At 55.2% G+C, this 20,057-nt stretch overlaps 1 protein-coding gene across 3 annotated transcripts in view; it reads right to left on the bottom strand.

Moving 5' to 3' along the window:
- ALPK3 (alpha kinase 3) overlaps positions 1-20,057 on the bottom strand; it is a 59,822-nt gene that overhangs the window by 7,635 nt on the left and 32,130 nt on the right. For all 3 annotated transcript variants that reach the window (XM_075006457.1, XM_075006458.1, XM_075006460.1), the window contains 3 exons: positions 17,591-17,708; positions 11,977-13,369; positions 39-1,986 (listed from right to left, as the gene is read on the bottom strand). In XM_075006457.1, coding sequence (XP_074862558.1) covers positions 39-1,986; positions 11,977-13,369; positions 17,591-17,708 — 3,459 coding nt within the window. The remainder of the gene's footprint in view (positions 1-38; positions 1,987-11,976; positions 13,370-17,590; positions 17,709-20,057) is intronic.

The raw sequence follows: 20,057 nt of genomic DNA, 5'->3' as shown, positions 1-20,057 counted from the left end.
CCTTTCGCCTACCTGGGGGCATCCCATGCTGCCCTCACCTTTAAACGGGTTGTTTGTCTTCCTCGAATCCCCTGCCTGTGCATCCTGCTTGGGGTCCTCGGGGCCTGTGGGGGTCCCGCTGCCTTCCTCAGGGGGCTCCTCGTACGCCTTGGGAACTTCCAGCGTCGCCATCTTTCTGGTGAGGGTCGGGGAGTGTCGGTCCCCTGCAGGCGACGGGGCTGGGACAGGGGCTTGTAACAGAGTGAGGCTCTTCCTGGCATGTCGGGGAGGCACAGTGGGGCTGTCCCTCTTCAGAGGCACTTGGCTCTCCGAGGCCACAGCCTCGGCCTCCTCCGCCGGCTGGCTTCTGGGCAGGTATATTTTGCGCCGAGCCCCGGAGGCGAGCTCCTCTGGCGTGGCGCAGGGCAGTGCCGCGGCCGCCTCGCCGGAGTTCTCCTTCGCACGGCCCTCGCGAGGCGGATCGGAAAGCCCGTCGTCTCTGCTCTCCAGGGGCACGTCCCCCACCACGATGGAAGGGACGGGGAGCGGGGCAGAGCCCTCTGACTCAGAGACCTCCCGGGCTGGCAGCGGCCTGCATGCCAACGGACTGATCCCCAGGGCCTCTTGGCTGGTGACTAACTCTTGGTTAATCATTCCCGTCAGCCTCCTGGACGTCCTGGGGCTTAAGCACAAGCTCTCGGCGCTTTGGAAGAGCTGGTTGTTTTGCACCCGTGCTAAGATTTTCCTGGAGGTGCTGGGGCTCAGCCCTGCAATGCCCACTTCTGGCAGGGCTGTCTTCTCCTCAGCAGGGTGGCTCCCCTCCTCCCCAGCCTCGGCCGCTTTCTCCGGGGCGCCCCGAGTTTCATCCGGCTCCGGCGAGGACATTTTGAGAAGCAGAAGTAAGTAGCTCTTCAAGGAGGACACTAGGTTTCTGTGCTGTACTTTGTGCTCTAAGGACTCCTCTTCGGCTGGAGTTCTCTCCTCCGCCCTTGGAACTAGCAGCACCTCCGTTTTCCGGTCAGACCTACCTGGAGAGGCTGAGCTGCTTCTAGCCACTGGCTCCTTGCCTGGAATTACAGCCCTCTGCTCACGTTCCTCCCCACGCTCAGTGGCCAGTGACACCGCCACCGGCTCGGTACCGTCCTCTTCAGCAGTGCTGGCTGGAAACCGCTTGTCGGTTGATTCATTTGTTTTCCCCGTCTCCGTTTCTCCTTCCTCCTCACCTGGAGGCTGGGCAGCCAGCTGGTTCCCAGCAGCAAGGCCTTCGTGGACTGGGGAGGGGGTAGCCAAGCCTGGGGCTTCCATAGACGCAGAGATCTCTGCGATGGAAGTGAGACACGGCTCTTCCTTCCTCACTTGAGCGGAAACCGAAGCTGCCTGGCTAGGCACCCAGGGCCTCCCACCCACCAGTTCGGCCGCTTGCCGAGAGGTCTCATGGTAGGGCTCCGCAGGGCTGTCCCCTGATTCTGTGTGGGACAAGCTCTCCCCCGCCCAGCTTCCAGCTGGCTGTGCTTCAGCAGTGAATGGCTGAGCTCTCTCTGCGCCCTTCCCTAGTCCACTCCGACAGGCACCTGGTTTCAGGCCGGCTTTGCCACCAGGCACGCGACTTGCTTCCTCCAGTGCTGACCCAGCTGCAGCTGGCTCCTCGTTCCTGTCACTGAGGGCTGGCCTTTGCTGGGTCTCCTTGCCTGGGGGACCCAGGGAAGGCCCTGCCCCCTCCTCTTTCAAAGGGGGACGTTCCTCCCAGCTTGGCAGCGTGAGGCCAGGAGAACCGGCTGGAGGCATCTGAGAGCTCTCTTGGCCTATTTTCAGCACCCGTCTTCCTCGCGGCCTTGGGCTGGGTGGCAATTCAGACTTCTCCGTCTCTCTTCCCATGCAGGTGGGCTTCCCTCCTGTGAGCTCCTTTAATTGGCCGGCCTTAGAACCAGCATCCTCCACCGGCTCCGATGCTGAAGGTGTCAGAAGGTCGCTGGCAGAGGACAACACCGGCTTTGCTGTCTCCTGAGCCTAGGAACAAAAGGGAAACCATGATTAGGTTACTACCTGGATGCACTTGGCGTTAACTTAGCACCTTGGAGCCCATCTACACTAACCTGGGACTGGCTACAGTACTGGCTCGTGAGCTGGTCTTACCACTGTGGAGAAGGACCACACTGGGGAGGGCTCTGAGTTACTACAGGCAATTCTTTCCCAGGTGGATCTTACTCGCATGCTCAGGCTCTAACAAATGGCCACCCTTGGGGTGGGGAAGGAATTTTCCCCAGGGTCAGACCGATGGACACCCTGGGTTTGTGGAGGGTGTTTTTGGCCTTCCTCGGCAGCGTGGGGCACGGGTCGCCCCACCGGTGGAGTCTGCGTAACTTGGAGTCTTTCCATCAGGATTTGAGGACTTGAGTAACTCAGCCCGAGGTCAGTGGGCCCGTTACCGGAGCGGGTGGGTGAGGCTCCCTGGCTTTCGACATGCAGGAGGTCAGACGAGACGTTCACAATGGTCCAGGCTGAGCTTAAGAGCCTATGAGTGCTCCATGCTCCTACCCCTCCGAAAAATCAGGCCCTCGCTTGTTCACTGCGCTCCCGCCTCGCACAGACCATGGCTGCAACGCAGCTCCATCGCATCCCATCCCATCCTCTTCCCGCAAGGTTCCCGAACGACGCGCCCCATAGCACCGGCCAGCAGCCGATAAAGCGGCGGGATTGCACGGTGTCTTGTCAGAGCCGGGCTGTGGCGGAGTTACGGTGGTTGTTCTAAACCTCCGTGCGGACGTTAGCGAAGACAAGAGCCAGGAAAGGTGCCTGGCCCTTGGGGCTGAAGGCCGGGTGGGCGGACGGCACAGAATTCACTCCGCAGAGGGAGCCGTGTAGCCCACACTGAGGAGCTTCGCTCTGATTACAAAGTGCTCCGTGTGTTGAAGGAGCAGAGCCGCTGGCTCACGTCTTCACGCAGCGCAGGGTAAGAGTGTGGAACTCCTGGCCAGAGGAGGGTGTGAGGGCCAGGACTTTAACGGGGTTCAGAAAAGAGCTAGACCAATTCATGACGGACAGGTCCCTCAGCGGCCCTCAGCCAGGACGGGCAGGAATGGCCTCCCTAACCTCCGTCAGAGGCTGGAAATGGATGTCAGAGGAGGGACCACTCAGTCACTCCCTGGTCTGTTCACTCCCCCTTGGGCATCGGCATTGGCCACTGCTGGAAGACAGGACGCTGGCCAAGATGGGCTTAGGTCTGACCCGGTGCAGCCGTCCTTATGTTCTTAGGTCTTTATGCCAGAACTTCTCCTTGGTGTTGTACAGCTGTAGCACCTCGGGAAACGGCCCACACAACGCGCACAGGCCTGGGGCAGCCGCCTCATAGCCCAGAATGTCGACAGCACGAGGAACCAATGGGAGAATCCCAGCGTCCCAGCTCTCCCTTAGAAGCGGTAACGTTTACGAGCCTAGGGCGTGGGAACGACAGATCAGACCGGCGGTTCTGCTACACCAGCGTTACGCCTCCAGCAGATGCTCCAGTGGAAGCAAACGGGGGATAATCCGTCCCCTGTGGAGGTCTTGTCCTTGTCTCTCATAGTGAGGGAACAGGCAAACCTCCTGCTTCAGTCTTCAGCGCCTTCCCCAAAGTTTTTTAAGTGTTCTCTATTATCACAGAACCACAGGGCTGGAAGGGGCCTCAGGAGGTCATCTAGTCCAGCCCCCTGCTTCAAGCAGGATCAACCCCATCTGAGTCATCCCAGCCAGGACCTTGTCCAGCCGGGACTTAAACACCTCAAGGGATGGAGATGAACCTCTCTAACCCGGCGCTCTCTCATCAGGCAACACCCGTAATCTGGCCCAGTTTTAGTTAGCAGGGCAGCCACTTATCATGGGCATGGCCAAGTTTCCCACGGTCCCATTAAATTTGTTTCCAGCCACCAGTCCTGGCTCTCGGTGTTCTGGGCTGCGATTCAGCTGTAATTTCCTCCTAAACGTCTTCTGAGAGTCTGTCTTCCACTCAGTAAGCCGTGGAAGTGTTGGTGATGTGCTAGACAATATGGCCCTCCTGTGGGCCGGCAAATTCTCTGGTTCGGCACCAGTCAGGTCCCGAGGGTGCCGGGCAACAGAGGTTCAGCCTGTAGAATGAGACGTTCTGGCCCCTCATGGAAACACCCAGTCCCCCCTCTGAATCGTGCTACGCTCTTGGCCTCGTGGCCATCCTGAGGCAACGCGATGTGCTGTCGAATTACAGGTTGTGGAAATGAGTATTTCCATTTATCGACAGTGACTTTGCCCCCTTTCCAACCTCTCCCTGTGCCTTGTGTTAGGAGACGGGGGAACTGGAGACATTCCCCATCTACCTTCCCTGGACTCGTCGTTATTTTAAACACTTGTATCTCCTCTCCCTGGTAACGATCCCAATCCTTGTGAGAGTTTTTCTAGGCCCCAATTCATTCCTGTCAGACTTCTCTGAATCCCTCTAGTTCCATGAGATCTGTCTCGCCCTGCGGCCAGAGCTACCCGCAGCGTCCAGATGAGGGAACGTCGCTGAGACTTTCGTGTACCTTCCGTGTCGTTCACCACCCGAGCCTGAGCAGCACCTGGAGCAGAGGTTTCACCGAGTTGCCTGCAATGAGGCCCAGAGCTTTTTCCTGAGCTGACCATTTGTTCAGGCCCCTGTAAGCATTGCACAACTCATTCCCTCCAATGGAGGTCACCTCCCCTTCGCCCTGGGGGACCGCTGCCATCCCTGGTTCTTCCATTCGGGCAAGAAGTTTGAGGTCAGAGCAGCCTCACTGCCAACGTGCCATGGGGCCACGCGAGCCTCAGCTATCACTCCTCCCGACTGGCTGAATCTCCCCCTGGCATTAGCAGTGGAGTTTGGCTCCCACGGCCATGAATTCTTGATGGAAGGATGTCGCTTCTCACAAGGGAAGTTCCCCTCCCCGTGCAAAACAAGACCCTCACTTGTGCGCCGCTCCGTCTCACCTAATATAGTCAAGTGACGAGCAGCCTCCATTCCACAGCAGCCTCGCTGAGGCAGAGACCATGTGCTTTAGAGTGCTGAAACCTCTTGAAAAACCTGATAAACTGCTCAAGTGGCACCCGACTGCTGGCAGTGAGGGGCTCTGACAGGGTCTGTTAGCTGAACAAAAGAGGAGCAGATCATTTCCCCACGTGGCCCCTGGCCAACCATCTGCCCCTGCAGGGCGCTGTTCTGAGGAACCCAAACCAGCAATCCACGTTCCCATGAGCTTCCCCCGTGAAAAAAGGAGCCGAAAGCGGAAAATCCCCAAGGAGCCCTTAAGAAAACATTTCTTGCAGAAGAGGTCGGAGAGAACTGGCCTCTTCAGCCGTCGTATTAACCCACGAGTGCTTGGTACCCAGGGCAGGCTGGTTGCAGCTCCTACCCCACGCTTCTCCAGTTGCAGAGTTGAGGTTGGAACCCCAGGAAACCCAGAGCTCGGGTCCCTCACACCTGCCTTACCAGGGCCTTCGAGAGCCCCCGAAAGCACAATACAAATGCTGGAGAACCTGGAGACACAGAGCTGAGGTGACTTTTCTCACAAAAGCCCAGCTCTGCCCGGGGGGCACTGTCCGGAACAGAGAGTACCGGGTTAACGCACGCCCACAAGCTCTGTCCTACAGAATGGCACAGCAGCTCTCGGCTTCACACAGCTCGGCGGGCAGCTGGTGCGGCCCAATTTACCGCCGCTGGGTGGGGGGCTGCTGGACAGGCATTGCGGGAAACGCCTGGCCCGGCCTCAAAAGAGGCTCTCGGAACAGAACAAGATTTCCTGTGTGTTTCTTTTCTGGACTTCCCACCGGAGCTTTCTCAACGGCCAAAGGGGAGAGCCGGCAGGGGAGGTCGCAGCACAGGGCAGGGCCTGCGTGGCCGGGGAGAGAGTGAAGCGTGGACACCCGAGAACCACGCCATCACCTGGGCAGCCACAGCCCTGTTCCCTGTAAGGTGAGCGCATGGGTGGCTGCCCGCAGGTCTGCCAATGCGGATGGGGGGCAAATGGGACAACTGCCCCTGGGCCCAGAATTTCAAAGGGGCCTGGAGCTCCGGCTCCTGCCACGGCCAAAGCTCCAGGCCCCTTTGAAACACGGCGGGGCGTTGCGTGCTGCCCCACGGGTGGCTGAGAGGGACTATCGAGAGGGGCAATGGCTGATTGCTCGAAGCTCTGCCCCTTTTGCCCGTGGCCCCGCCCCTTTTGGGTCGGAGAGATGGTCCCACACGCCTGGGGTAGATCCGGGCGCTGCCCAGGAAGCAGAGCACCCACACCCGGCAGCCACTCTCTATGGGTGGTGCACATCCACAATGCACAGAACAAAATTTATTCCACCCACGATGGAAAAAAAATTCACGGGACCCCTGATCCACATACTTATCCCCAGTGCTGATGCTGCAGCCCAGTCTCGGCCACTGGCCCCAGTCCAGCACCTTTGGAGCTGGGCAGTGATTCCTGGCAAGGTCACGGACTTGGACGAGCGCTCGCTGGGCCAGCCCATAAAACACAGACCGTAGCCACAGCGGCACAAGTGACTCTGAAGGGGCAGGCGCGCAGGGTGGTGAGCCGCTCCCGCGGCTCATGCGGCACGAGGAGAACTAGCCTTGGGATGTTTCCTCCAGCTGGGATTCACATCCCCAGCTCCAAGCGCGGCCGTGGCCCTCCGCCGTTACAAAAGGGGAGCGAGGGAGCTCGAACTGAAGCCGTGGGCAACAAGAATGGCAGGCAGGCTGCCCCAGTGTCGGGGGGACTGGTCAGATTCCAAATGTGTGACCAGGCAACACCCACGCCCTTTCCGTCGCAATCCCCCATGAGGAGCTGTCCAGCAGGGGCCACAGGATACCAGGGAGGACCCTGCCTGTTTCTGGAGGACACCTGGGCCTGAAGGTGAGATACTTACATCTGCCGACAGTGGTATTATCACAGGTCTTAGGCAACAGCACTGTCGTCTCTGCCTACTCTTCTAGTTTTGGTGGAGGACTGAAGTCACCGGAGAACGTTCGGCGGTAAATGTGTCGCCTTTATACTTCTAGACACAATAAAGCAACCCCCGCCAGACTGATCACAGCCCATCGATCCAGCAGGTAGTGAAGACGGGCCCTACGAGAACGCGTTTTCCCCATAGATAAAGCCCTACAATGGAAGCACGACTGGATCCAGAAACCCTCTCGCCGGGGAGCAAGCGGTACAAAGCCAGGCGGCCGGTGGTGAAGCTCAAAAGCCGTATTTTTGCGGAACAGCGGGGTCTTACGCAGAGCTTGGTAAGATAAGTGGTCTGGCTCCTGGAGGCTGAGCAGTCAGGGTACGGAAGGGTCTGGAGGACCATGCTGGAATAACCGCAGATGACTCCAGGATATAGAGCCTCAATTCTTTGCAAAGGTTGTGTCCAGAAGAGTAACTTGACCAATCCCTTAACATTACACGTCTGTTCTCCTGGCTACAGCTGCACTTCTGCAAGGAAATCTAGGCTTGGTCTACACTAGGGGATTAATTCAAATTTCAGGGACTTAGGTCGATTTTATAAATCATCAGTCTTCGCCGCAGGCATATTAGGCTGATTTTAAGGGGCTCTTGTGGTTGACTTTTGTGAACCTCCCTTTCACGAGGAGTAATACCGAAACTGAATTTGCAATGGGCTGGTGCAGACACAACTTTATTAAAATTGATTTTATTAGCCTCCAGCAGGATCCCCCAATGCGTCCTTTCTGGTCATCACTTTCACCCCTGCTGCTCTCCAGGTGAGCAGGAAGGAGGTAACAGGGAGTCAGCTTGGGAAGTTAGAATTCATTTCCTTTCCGGTCAGCGTGGCCACCAGACATCATCAGGAGCGCACCTGACCATTAGTTCACAAGGTGGCAAAAGAGCCCCAGCATCCAGCAATCGGGAGCTCCAGGACCTCGTCGCTGTGGGCTGGGGGGGGAGAATCTGTTCCGATGCACTCAGAAACAGCAGAATTGTGGACAAGTATGCCAAGCCTTAGGAAACACCTGGCCGTTCCAACTTCCCCTCGATTTCAGCGTACGTATTGTATTGCGTTGTGGTTCTGTGATGGAGTGGGGGATACCTGTGTGTGTGTGGGGCTCACATAGGGTGTGGGGCTCCTGCTGAGGGAAACCTTGATGACCAGGTAACACCTTTGCACTGCAGACAAAGGAGGAGGTGGAGCCTGACGGGTTTGAATTGGAACTGGGAGTTGGAAGCAGTGAGTCTGGGCTGGGAGAGAGAGAGAGACAAAGGAGGGGGCCAGACCCCAGCTCCGGGGGCCCCTCGGGGCCTCCTCTCCCCAACATGGATGGGACTGGCTGTCTCTGCCGGCTGTACTGACTCCTCTGTACGATGCTGTGTCCTGTCGGCTAATAAACCTGCTGTTTTCCTGCTAAGTGAGAGACTCTCCTGCCTGCGGACGGGGTGCAGAGCTTGGGGAACCCCAGAACCCCATCACACTGGTGTCAGGAGTGGGATGTTCTGCACCCCGAGGATGGAGCATCCAGCAGTAAGTGACCGGGGCCCCGGAAGAAGTGGGGCCTGCGAGACCCAGGTGTGCTGAAGGGCAGTGAGGTGCAGCTCCCCAAGGCGGAGGGGCCTGCGGCCGAACCCAAGCAACTGCGGTTGTGGTCCTCGAGAGGGGGTGTCACACCCGAGGAGGGGTTACTCCTGGGAATCTGTTGGAGTCGGTCCCAGAAGGTGGAGGGGCCGAGAGCCCAACCCCCAGGAACAAGTGACCCCTGAGGAGGCTGACGCTGAATGAGTCCTTCCCAAGACAGGGTGCTCATGGTCCCTGAGAGCGGGTGTCACACTGAAGAAGGGGTTCCGCTGGGAGTCTGTTGGAGTCAGTCCCAGAGGGCAGAGGGGCCTACGGCCTAACCCCGGGCAGCTTGTGACCCGTAAGAAGCCTGGCACACTGAAGGGATTCTTCCAGGAATCGTGGGGTGCAGAGGGCATCAGCCTGAGAGCCTGCAACCACGCTGAGCAACTCCGCTGTGAAGTGGCAGCACCTGGAAACCGAATCGAGATTAAAGAAGCTGGACAAGGCAGCGTGGATGTGCAGTGGCAGAGCTGAGGGTTAAGGAAAATCCTGCAGAGGTGAGCCCGGATCGGGGCAGGGAACCCTGGACTGCATGGAGCTCTGAACCGAGTGGCCTGCCACAGCTCAAGGAGGGAAGGAGCGATTCCAACCCATCATCTACTAGTGGCCAAGACAGACCTGCGGAGTTTTCCAGGCCTGGGCCGAGGAAGGTCCCTGTGTGTCTGTGCAGGAAAGCAGCTGATCCACTGGGAATGGCAAGTTGTCTGTGAGAGAAGCTGCTCCACCTTCTGTGTGTGTGTGGAGACCAGCCGGGGGGCTGGGACAAAGGAGAGAGTGTCTCCCATTGTCTGTCTGTGTTGAACAGCAGCAGCAGCCTGGGGAGAGAGCAGAGCCTGGGTTTGGAAAAGGTGCCAATGAGGAAACTAGCCCATTGTCTGAGGAGGATTCCTCAGCCTAGGGTGGCTGGAGAAGAAACCACCAGAAAAGAGCATTCCAGGTGTGTCTCTGAATCCAGCCATGGGGGCTGGAGCAGAGGGAATGGCTCTGGGATGGGCAGTGGTGTCCCTGCTAAGGACACTGGTCCTTGGTGCAAGAAAAGTGCTTCTGCTTCTGGGGAAGTGAATCCTTTGCCTGAGCCTGTGGGGGCTCGAGATGGAGCCAAGATCCCAGAGCTGGATCTGAGGGCAGCTGAAGCCCAGATGGGAAGTGGGCCTGCCTCTGTGTCTCTCAGGGGGGATGATGCTTTAACTCGGTCTGATCCAGTTAGTATCATCAGGGAATCCCAGAGACCAGACGATTCTGGTACTTGTTCTTTGCCTGATGCTGAGGTGTTACTGGGAGGGGGTGAGAGGACTCTGTCCTACCAGAGTCATCCTCTCGCCAGGACACAAGAACAGACGGGCAATGGAGTTACGCTGACTGATGAAGATAAAGGAGCTGGTAGCAGAAGGGAGGAAAGGGACCCTGACCTTCTGTCTGGTGGTACTGGCTGTCTGCCTGGAGGGGGATTACGTGGGAATCTGCCTAACAGGCCAGAAGTGATCCTGGGTGTAGGTGAAACCCAGGAGCTGGTTGTGGCTCAAGGGAGCAGTTCCCCTGTGGAGCCAGACAGGGTCTTGCAACCTCTCACATGAGAAGGAACATTCCAAACCTATTGTGTGGCATGGAAGGGGAAACTGAGGCACACAACCATTGTGGTGGTCTGGCTAAATGCCAAGGACGGAAGCATTTGTACCTTCCGTTACTGGACTGTAACTGAATTCCAGACATTGGCTGGAGCAGCTGTATGGACTGGTGGTCAGATGGGGCAGGACCCAGACCACAAAAGACCTGTTTGATCTGTTGGTGCTGCAGCATCTGTATGGGCTCTGCCCGCCCGACTTGAGAACGTCGCTGACGGACCGGGGCCGAAGCAGCGAGACCAACCAACCCAAGGGAACTAAAGGAACTTGCCTGGCTGCATCACATGAAAAGGGCCAAGACCAAGCTCCTGACTTGGAGCCTCCCCCAGCAGGACTATGACGTGGAGGTGGTGCACATCGAGGGGAGAACAGAGGGTACAGCTGATGCCCTGTCACAAGGGGAGAGCCCCGAACTTCCCCAGGTCACCAGTTGAGTGACCCCGCTCAGTTCGGTCTGGAAGGGGGGAGAGATGTGATGGAGTGGGGGATACCTGTGTGTGTGTGGGGCTCACATAGGGTGTGGGGCTCCTGCTGAGGGAAACCTTGATGACCAGGTAACACCTTTGCACTGCAGACAAAGGAGGAGGTGGAGCCTGACGGGTTTGAATTGGAACTGGGAGTTGGAAGCAGTGAGTCTGGGCTGGGAGAGAGAGAGAGACAAAGGAGGGGGCCAGACCCCAGCTCCGGGGGCCCCTCGGGGCCTCCTCTCCCCAACATGGATGGGACTGGCTGTCTCTGCCGGCTGTACTGACTCCTCTGTACGATGCTGTGTCCTGTCGGCTAATAAACCTGCTGTTTTCCTGCTAAGTGAGAGACTCTCCTGCCTGCGGACGGGGTGCAGAGCTTGGGGAACCCCAGAACCCCATCACAGGTTCATTACCTGCCAAGGAGGCAATGTGAAAGACAGCCAAATGCACGGGGCTTGGCAGAGCTCTGCCCAGGAAGGAGCACCCTGCTCTCAGGAACACGGCACTTCTCTGTGCCGGTGACGTAACAGCGGTGTACAAGAGAGGCTTTAAGAGATGAGAAGCAAGTGCCAACTGGCCGACCCAGCCATCCCAGTGCTCTCCAGGTGGGGAGTCTGGGCTTCCTCCAACCTTCTGGGGAAACTGGAGCAGGCAACTGAATCCACCTGCACCTGCAGCCCTCTGTTCTCCTGGCAGTGGGAGCCTCAGCTCCATCTCTTAATTGGTGTAGGTCTGTGCTGTCGTGTCCCTCCCCTCCGCCCCACATCCATGTCATCGTGCAGGTGCCACCTCAGAACTGGGCCCTGAAATCAGCACCACAGGGCCTCGGGCCGTGAAACGCGTTAAAAAGGAACCACACGACTTCCAGCCCAACACGGCGTTTCGCGGAAAACGCTTCAGATTAAGGGACAAAAATAGACCCAGACTGAAAAGAACCAGTGACGGTCAGGAACAGATGCAGAGCCCCGACTCGGCAGCCAGATCCGCTCACCTACTGTGCTCTCCCAGCAGGGCGGAGGAGGCAAACGACCGGCCAGATCGACTCTCTGTATGCTTCACCATAAACAAAATTCCAACGGCTGCACAGTGAAGTACACAAAGCCTACCTGGCCTGGCCGTTTCGCGCTTACATAATGACTTACTAAATACGTCGCTTATGAGGCTAGGCTCACTGCTAAAAGGAACAGATGTCATCGCACTCTCTGCCAGTCACACGCATTCAGCATTCCCAGTTGCCGTTTATAGCTAAGAGCGATCTGCGTTCGCTTCTAAGCTGGGTTGGAAACATTTGCCTGAGGTCAGCCTCCCAAAAAAAAAGAAGAAAGAAATAGAACTTACAGTACCTCACACAGCACTTTGAAGACCACCTGTTCTTCCAAGGAGCCCCCAAGTGAGCTTCCTCCTGCCTCTTGTCTGCGCTGGGACAACTCCAGACACGGGGACGCTTGGCTCAGAGATGGGGCAGCACGCGGAAGGGGCTGCTCGGTGTTCGGCTCTACAGAGTCCAGCAAGTCTGGCTCCTGGGCGTCTTTGCCTGAGGAGACGTAAGAAGTCCCGGGTGTGCTTCTCACCGGGAGGGAGTGCCGTGTCTCAGAGCTCGGCTCCACGGTCCAGCTGGGAGGCTCGACGCTTTCCTTGTTCGAATCCCCAGGTGCGACACTTTCCTCTTTGGTTACCTTGGTATCTCTGGCCTCGTTCCTCTCCAGTTCCTGTGGCACAGGTTGGCCTTTCAGCGCCACGCCTGCCACAACCCCTCCCAGGAAGACCTCGGACACTGGTGGAGGGGTCTCTCTTTGTCGGTTAATGCTCTCAGCCAGAGACTGAAGCTCAGCTACATCCTCAGCTTCTTGTGGGGCTTGTGGCTTCTCCTCCAGGGCATACTTTGCTGTGCTCTCAAGATACATATCTGTCAAAGAGAAGTAAGCGTCCCCCTCCGAAGGCAGGGAGCGTGGCTGAGTTTTGACGGTTTCAGCATCCCGTCTGCTGGGTGTTCGAAGCTCTTTGACTCCGGGAACATCTCCCACTAACCGGCCGGCGGCAGCTACTGGGGGGCCACGAGGTGCCTTTCTCAGCATTTGGGAGAGGTTCTGGCTCTCTGTCAGTCCATTTTCCTGACTTGGAACATCCTGTTTTGCTGCTGAGAGGGCTGCAGGCTCCTCCCCTTTCTTCTGCTTTTTAGCAAAGGACTCTCTGGTTGTGGGCTTGTTAGTTATCTCCTCCACGGTCTCATAGATGTATGTGAAAAAGCTATGTCCGTTTTCATCACCACTTTCCATAGAGGAGTCTCCATTGGTGGTGACCTCTGCTTCCAGAGGTCTTGTTATGAAGTTGTTTGGAAGTCCAGGTGTTGCATTTAAAGGCATCTCCTTGAGCTCAGCAACATCTTCCCATAATCTCGATTTAGCTTCTGCAACGTGCACCTTTGCTCCATCTTCCTTCTCCCAGAGGGAGGCTCCAGACCGCATGTTCAGGTCCCCAGTCAGCCGGCGCTTTCGCTGGAACCTGTCCGGGCTTATCCTTCTCAGATTCTCCAGCTCCATGTTTTCCTTCCCTCGTTTCCTGCTCTGCTCTATTTCGCGCAACTTGGCTTCAGCCTTTCGCTTGAGTTTGGCAAACCACCTCTGGTGTATTTTATACTCGGTCATGGTTCCCACTTCCAGGACACCGGAACAGGACACAATGCCTTTGGCATTGCTAGCAGAGGCCTGGTAAATGGCCGCGTCATCCTCTCTGCACCTGGGGACCAAAAAACCATACCCCTGGTGAGACACAGCTGTCTCCATCAAGCCACTTTTCTGCAGATGACCCTCCCCTACCCCACATCCGAGTCCCTGCTTCCCTTCCACCCACCCCCAGGCTCCTGCTTCCCCTGCCTAAATAAACATGTGCCCTCCCACTGCCACCCCCAAATAAATCCATCGGCCTCACTCCAAAGAAACCCAAACCGCCCAAAGCCTTCTATGAAACTTGCCCCCGCCTTGCAAAACCTTGGGCCGGATTTGAGTGGTGGTGTGAGCTGCTGCACAGGCTGGCGGGCTGTGTCTCACTGCTCTTGGGAGGGAGGCAGGGAGAGGCGTCTGGTTAAAACATATGCCTAGGTGGGGGAGAAATTTAAAAAAATAATGTTGCAAACGCTCGTTCTAAAACGAGCAGATTTCTGCCAGCATCTGCCAGGTCCCAGAGCAGCTGGTCAGACAGTTTTTTCTCCATGAGTGAAGCTACAAGTACAAGCCGGGCCTAGAGCCAGAAGCTGCGCTCTCTTGCTTGGCTATTCTCTCGCTGCTTGTGTTTGTGTATTGTTTTGTCTTCTAGGAGGTAAGCTCAGACTAACCACAACAGCTGGCGCAGCTCCAGCCACTCATAGAATCACGCAACACTAGAACTGGAAGGGACCTCGAGAGGTCACTGAGGTCCTCCTGGCAGGACCAAGCACCATCTCGACCACCCCCGTTACTAACTTCTCCCCAAAAAGGACAGTTATTACCGACTTCAATACCGTCAGCGGTGCCGGGGCACTGGAGCAGGAGCTCAGCCCAATCTGTCTCCAACCTGGGGACGGCCCATGGGCAGACTGGGAGCAGGGCAGACAGGGGAGCTGACTGCCAGCTAAAAGCATCAGATAGGGAGCTCGGACTGAGGCCCTTGCGGGGAGCAGAAGAAATGGTATTTCCAATTGTCCCTCGTAGCAAATGGGTTGAGCATCAGGCTGCTCTGAGTTACAGAAGAACGGCCATCCCGGGCGAGACCGAAGGTCCGTCTAGCCCCGTATCCGGTCTTCCAACAATGCCAGATGCCCCAGACGGAGTGAACAGAAAAGGGAGCCATCCAGTGATCCCTCCCCTGTCATCCGTTTCCAGCCTCTGACAAACAGAGGGTGCAGCCACCGTTCCCACCCTTCCTGGCTAAGAGCCATTGATGGACTGAACCTCCATGAAGGTACCTAAACCCTGCCAAAGTCCTGATCTTCACATCTTTCCCCTGGCGAGGAGTTCCACAGGCCAACCTTGTGCTCCATGAAGAAAAACTTCCTTCAGCTATTTTTAAACCTGCTGCCCATTCATTCCATTCGGTGTCCCCTATTTCTTATGGGAACAAGTAAATAACTTGTCCTTATTCACTTTCTCCAGACCGACCATCATTTTATACACCTCTCTGATACCCCACTTTAAGTTTATAAGTTGCGAAGGTGACCTGCAGGATGCTAGTTTTGGGAGACCTCTCCCCTGAACTCCTGCCGGGGTGGCCCACAAAATGGTGCCGGGTCCCTGGCAAATCATCAGCTATGGCAGTAACTGTTCTCCTCGATGCAGAAGTGCCACCATCTGATCACTGCCAGGAACAGCATCCTGCAGTGTGTTCCCTCTTGCTCGTCCACATAATACATCCCTGTGGTACTACCGGCAAGTATGTGAACCGCTCTCTGATGCGTCCACAAAAGCATGACATGTATTGTAGTTGGTCCAAAGCTCCAGCACACTGAAATGAAGTGAGGACTCCTACTCTGACCAAACCTTGGATTTTCAGTGACCCCAGCTGTGCTACACACACCCATCAGGAAGAGATCACTGATGACAACCCTGGAAGATGTTGTCTGGACAAATCCCTCACTGCCAGGAGTCCAGGCTGAGGTGATAAAGACGGACCAACCTGTCCAAGGAACGAAGAGTCAGACGATACAGCACCTGCAACAACATCTGAAGCAGGTGAAGGTGCAACTTGGCAAACCGGACCCAGCCTGCAAGCAGACATGTGGCCCACGAGCCTGAGGCATATCCAAATGGTTGCGGGAGGCGGAGATTGTAGGCTGAAGTGAAGGTGGCAAATAGCTGGCAAGCATCTGAACGAGTTCTCTCTATTTAGGCTGAGGCCAAAACGGTCAAGCAAGAGCGATGGGGTGTTGACGTGAGCAAGAATTTCCTCTCTGGACCTGTTCCACAGGGGACGCTGGCCAATGGTCGTCAATAGGCAGTAGTGGATTCTCCACCCCTAGAGGTTTTTAAGTCCCGGCTTGACAAGCTCCTGGCTGGGATGACTTAGTTGGGGTTGATCCTGCTTGAAGCAGGGGGCTGGACTAGATGACCTCCTGAGGTCCCTTCCAGCCCTAGGATTCTATGATTCTATGAATAGGCTCTGCTCCGAGATGTAGGAATGGAAGAGGCTTACTCCTGTTATATGCCAGTGCCATGATCTCCCTGATTCCCTCTGGTCCCAAAAACTAGGCCTCGAATTGGGCTGGGATGTACTGAATGGTGGAGGCGGCTACCCAGAATTTCAGCTTTCAGGTAGTTAGTTCCTAGCCCAGTGGCTGGGATGCAAACCTTGGAAGCGTGACCCCAGCGTAACCAATGGAGGATCAGCTGCCGGAGTACACAGGGAGCCCGAAACGATGGCTCCGAGAGGCCTGACCTGCCCCGTGCATCGCGGTAAGTGATTGACTCACATCTAGTTACAGTGATCTGCATGCCCATGGTGAGAGTTCTTTCACTGCTGATGGCAGTATGGCAGGAAGGATACAGGCAGCCATCGTCTGAAGAGCCGCGCAATCTGCTCATATTGTCGTTTCAGTTTGGTGCCATGAATGGGTGGCCCCTGAGAGAATACCAGCACTTACCTCCACCCAGCCTGCTCTATGGAGTAAAAAGAGTTAAATCACCCTGCGAGTGCGCACACTTATGTGTGCGCCCAAGTTTCCCACGGGCTCTCAAAGTTGGTTTCCAGCCCCCAGTCCTGGCTCTCTGCGTTCTGGGCTGTTATTGAGCTGTAATTTACCCCTAAATATCTTCTCAGAGCCCAGTCAGCAGTGGAAGTGTGGGTAAGGCGCTAGACAACAGTGACCTCCCACGATGTGGCAAATTCTCTTGCCCGGTACTGCTCAGGTGTCAAGGATACCAGCCTAGAGAGGTTCAACCTGTACTGTCATCCAGCCCTGGCCATGGGCATAGCAGACTTCACATGCCCATGATCTGACTATGTAGAATCTACTTGGAGCAGCATCACACACTGCATCGACCAGGCGGAGCTTGGTTTGTGGGCAGAGCTTAGGGAAACCTGTCTTTTTATTCTAATGGCCCGAACCTCCTCTGGCCTAGCTCTCCTCCTGACTCCTTCCCATCTGGATTCAATCCTCACTGCGCCACTGACCGTGGCTTCACCCCGGTGGCCAAAAGCCACCGTAGGACGCTGCAAAGGGGAGGTCCCAGCCTCGTGATCAGTCTGCTGCCTTCACCTCTATCGTTCACAATCAGCTCCTCCGCCTTTTTGTCTCACGGCTCCCGTCATTCGGTAGGGTCTGCTCCTACCATGCAGACTGAGGCGATGCCTACACTTTCCAGGAAGATCGACCTGGTCAGGGCCGATCTTCCAGAGTTCGATAGAGACACGTGAAATCAAACTGCCAGGGGTCAGCCATTGACCCCTGTAATCCTCGAGACGGTGAGGAGTAAGGGAGGTCGATGGCAGCAACTCTCCTGTTGACCTCCCTCTATGTGGACAGCCAGGTAAGTTGACTGCAGGGAAGTCCATTCTACCTACACAATTGCTGTGGCTAGAATTGCATATCTGCAGCCACCTTACCTGCCTCACATAGACCAAGCAAGAGACACGTGCTGCTACCAGAGTTTATCTGTGTAGAATATATTAATCCCCCGGCCATTCTCCCACCAGCGCCCGAGAATGGTTGCCGCCGTGGGGGATGTGGCGGATGCCTGGGGCTGGCAGGGTGGGGGTCAGATGAGTCCCGTGATGACCATCACCGGAATGGGGCAGCATTCGGGAGAAGGTGATGGAAAGTTAGAGAGTGATGCAAGCTGCTGGCTATCACCTGATAGCAGTGGCCATTGCAGGCGCTCAAACTGGAGGACTATCGCAGGCTGTTCTGAATAACCCATAATCTCTCTGTTAAAGCCAATTATACGGAGAGGATTCCTCCATCAAGCCCCCTCTGGCTGGCTTCCTTACTTGTACAGCTGCAGAGTGTGACGGTTTCCGTGGCGGAAGATCTCATACTTCGGTAAGCCGCAGTATCGGTCCATCTCCTCATCATCCTTATACCAGGTCACTTCGGGCTGGGGGTATCCTGGAGGGGAAACCACATATCAGCATATGGGGGATTACAATGAATGAGAAAGGAGAGCTGCAGATCTCAGGCCCCGCAAACGTACAGAATCAATAGTAAGTTAAACCTCGGCCAGCGTTGTTTGGTAACCTCCCTGGGTCTTTCGTGATCTGCAGGTCACACTGCGAGAGTACAGGTTGAACCTCTCTCATCCGGCACCCTCGGGACCTGATTGGTGCTGGACGAGAGAATTTGCCAGACCACGGGAGGTCAATATTGTCTAGCACATTACCAACACTTCCACTGCTGACTGGGCTCTTAGAAGACACATAGGAATAAATTACAGCTAAATAACAGCACAGAAGACCGAGAGCCAAGACAGGTGGCTGGAAACAAACTTTATGGGACCGCAGGAAACTTGGCCACACCTGTGATAAGTGGTCGCCCGGCTAACTCCAATCACGCCGGATTACGGATGTTGCCAGATGAGAGAGTTCTGCGTTAGAGAGGTTCAACCTGTCCCGCCTTTTTTTTAAGTGTTGTATCCTTGCTTGTCACTTACACAATTAGGAATCCAGCTATTTACAAGCAAAACTCTGAGCCCTTCCTTCCTGAGCAGGGAGAGGGGATCATTAGACCCCATTCAGCCACACTGGCAGTAAGAACGTGGACACTTTAAAGCAGGCATGTTTGGACTGGATTAAGCCGAAGGTTAAAAAACAGACGCTTGGTTCTCCATGGAGCTCCCAGCTCTACACAGTGCATCACATTCAGTAAGATGAACCCAAAGTTTCCATTGAACAGAAACAACCTCGATTGCATCACAGTTGGTTTGGGTCCCACAAACGCTATTTGACAACAGATGTTTCCTGCCTTTTCAGTACAGTGACATCATGATACGGGTGACTGGCTGGTCTCTGAGCCATACATTCCTATCATGATCAGCTGCGGCAAAGAGATCAGCCGTCAACAGGGCTGCCCTGGGCAAAGCCAGCTGCTTGCTCTACAAGGCAGCTTCCTGTTCAGGCTACTTTCATGCAGGGATCTCTCTACTGGGAGCTCCCATGAGGAGGGTGGTGGTAGATTTAGGATTAGCCATTCTCTGCTGCAGAAACTAGACAAACAGTTTTGCAGAATGCTAGATATTCTTCTCGGGATGCACAGGGGAGCACGTCCCAGTCCACGCGCTACTCCTTTAAATTAAACCTCTGCTTCTCTTCTGGCTAGTATGGGGCTGAATTGCCTCTGGGCAATTGTTATCACCTGCAGGGTCTCCTTACCTATGGTGCTTTGGGATAGGCGCTTTCATCCATCAAATCAACTCCCAGGTGGGTTAAAAAAATGGCTTTTTTAAATTAAAAATTGGATTTTTTTATTTAACTTGGATTTTTTATTTGTTTCAATCATCCAGGAAATACTAAATTTCTCATTTAAAAAGAAAAATTATACTTAAATCTCATCCCGAACATGCTACATCTACACTTCCGGTCACTTCAAAATGAATCAATGGCTCTAGTCTGTCCAGCCTAATGACCAGCTCTTGCTTCTTGAAGGTTCTGGGCTTTCAATTGCTGTTTCTCAGGAGACTAAAAAGTAACGTGCAAAGAAAGACACACGCTGGATCGGGTTGTTTTTGTTCTGTGCTTATGGAGTGCCGGACCTGGGCCAAGCAGGGCAGAGGAGTTCCGTTAAGGCATTGTCTTAAAGACAAAGAGACAACGTATAGGGAAGGACAAAGGCAGGATAGAAAGGAAAAGTGGAGCAGACTGTAAAGAAAAAGGAGAGACACTATTCTGCACACACCGCTTCCTATGTCCCCCCACTCTTTTGCCACAGAAAACTGTCCTGACTTCTGGGCACGAGAGACACTATCTGGGAATTTTTTGAAGAAATTAGTTCTCTGGGTAAATAGGGAAAACGTGCCAAGTGTGAGCAGGGCAAGACAGAGACGCCGAGCTAAGCTGCAAGAATGAAACATCACCAGGAAAACTGCTGACTGGGAGAACATGATGCGGATGAAGATGTGGATATGGCTGAGTGGATGGGCTAGTCAGTAACTGAAACAATTCACTTTGCAAGGAATGATTCTTCAAGACTCTCTGGGTGCCTGTTGGTAGAAGTGTGATTTGACAACTAAATTCCCAAGCTGTTTGCTGCCTTGGATGTCGCTTGAAAAAAAAAAAAAAGTTTAGCTGAGCTAATCCTTGTGGCTTGTTTAATTAGTTAACGAGGTTTAGAATCTATCACTCAAGTTTACAATACAGCAAGCTGCACTCAGAGAAACCTAGAGTTGCCAATTGCCCCTGAGTGCCATTTTCTTATTTTAAATTGCTTAATACGTGCCCATGATTTTGGAACCTCACGGCCACA

Source organism: Carettochelys insculpta, chromosome 12, assembly GCF_033958435.1.
Source record: "Carettochelys insculpta isolate YL-2023 chromosome 12, ASM3395843v1, whole genome shotgun sequence".
Classification (NCBI taxonomy): Eukaryota; Metazoa; Chordata; order Testudines; family Carettochelyidae; genus Carettochelys; species Carettochelys insculpta.
This window is presented reverse-complemented; position numbering and strand designations above follow the sequence as displayed.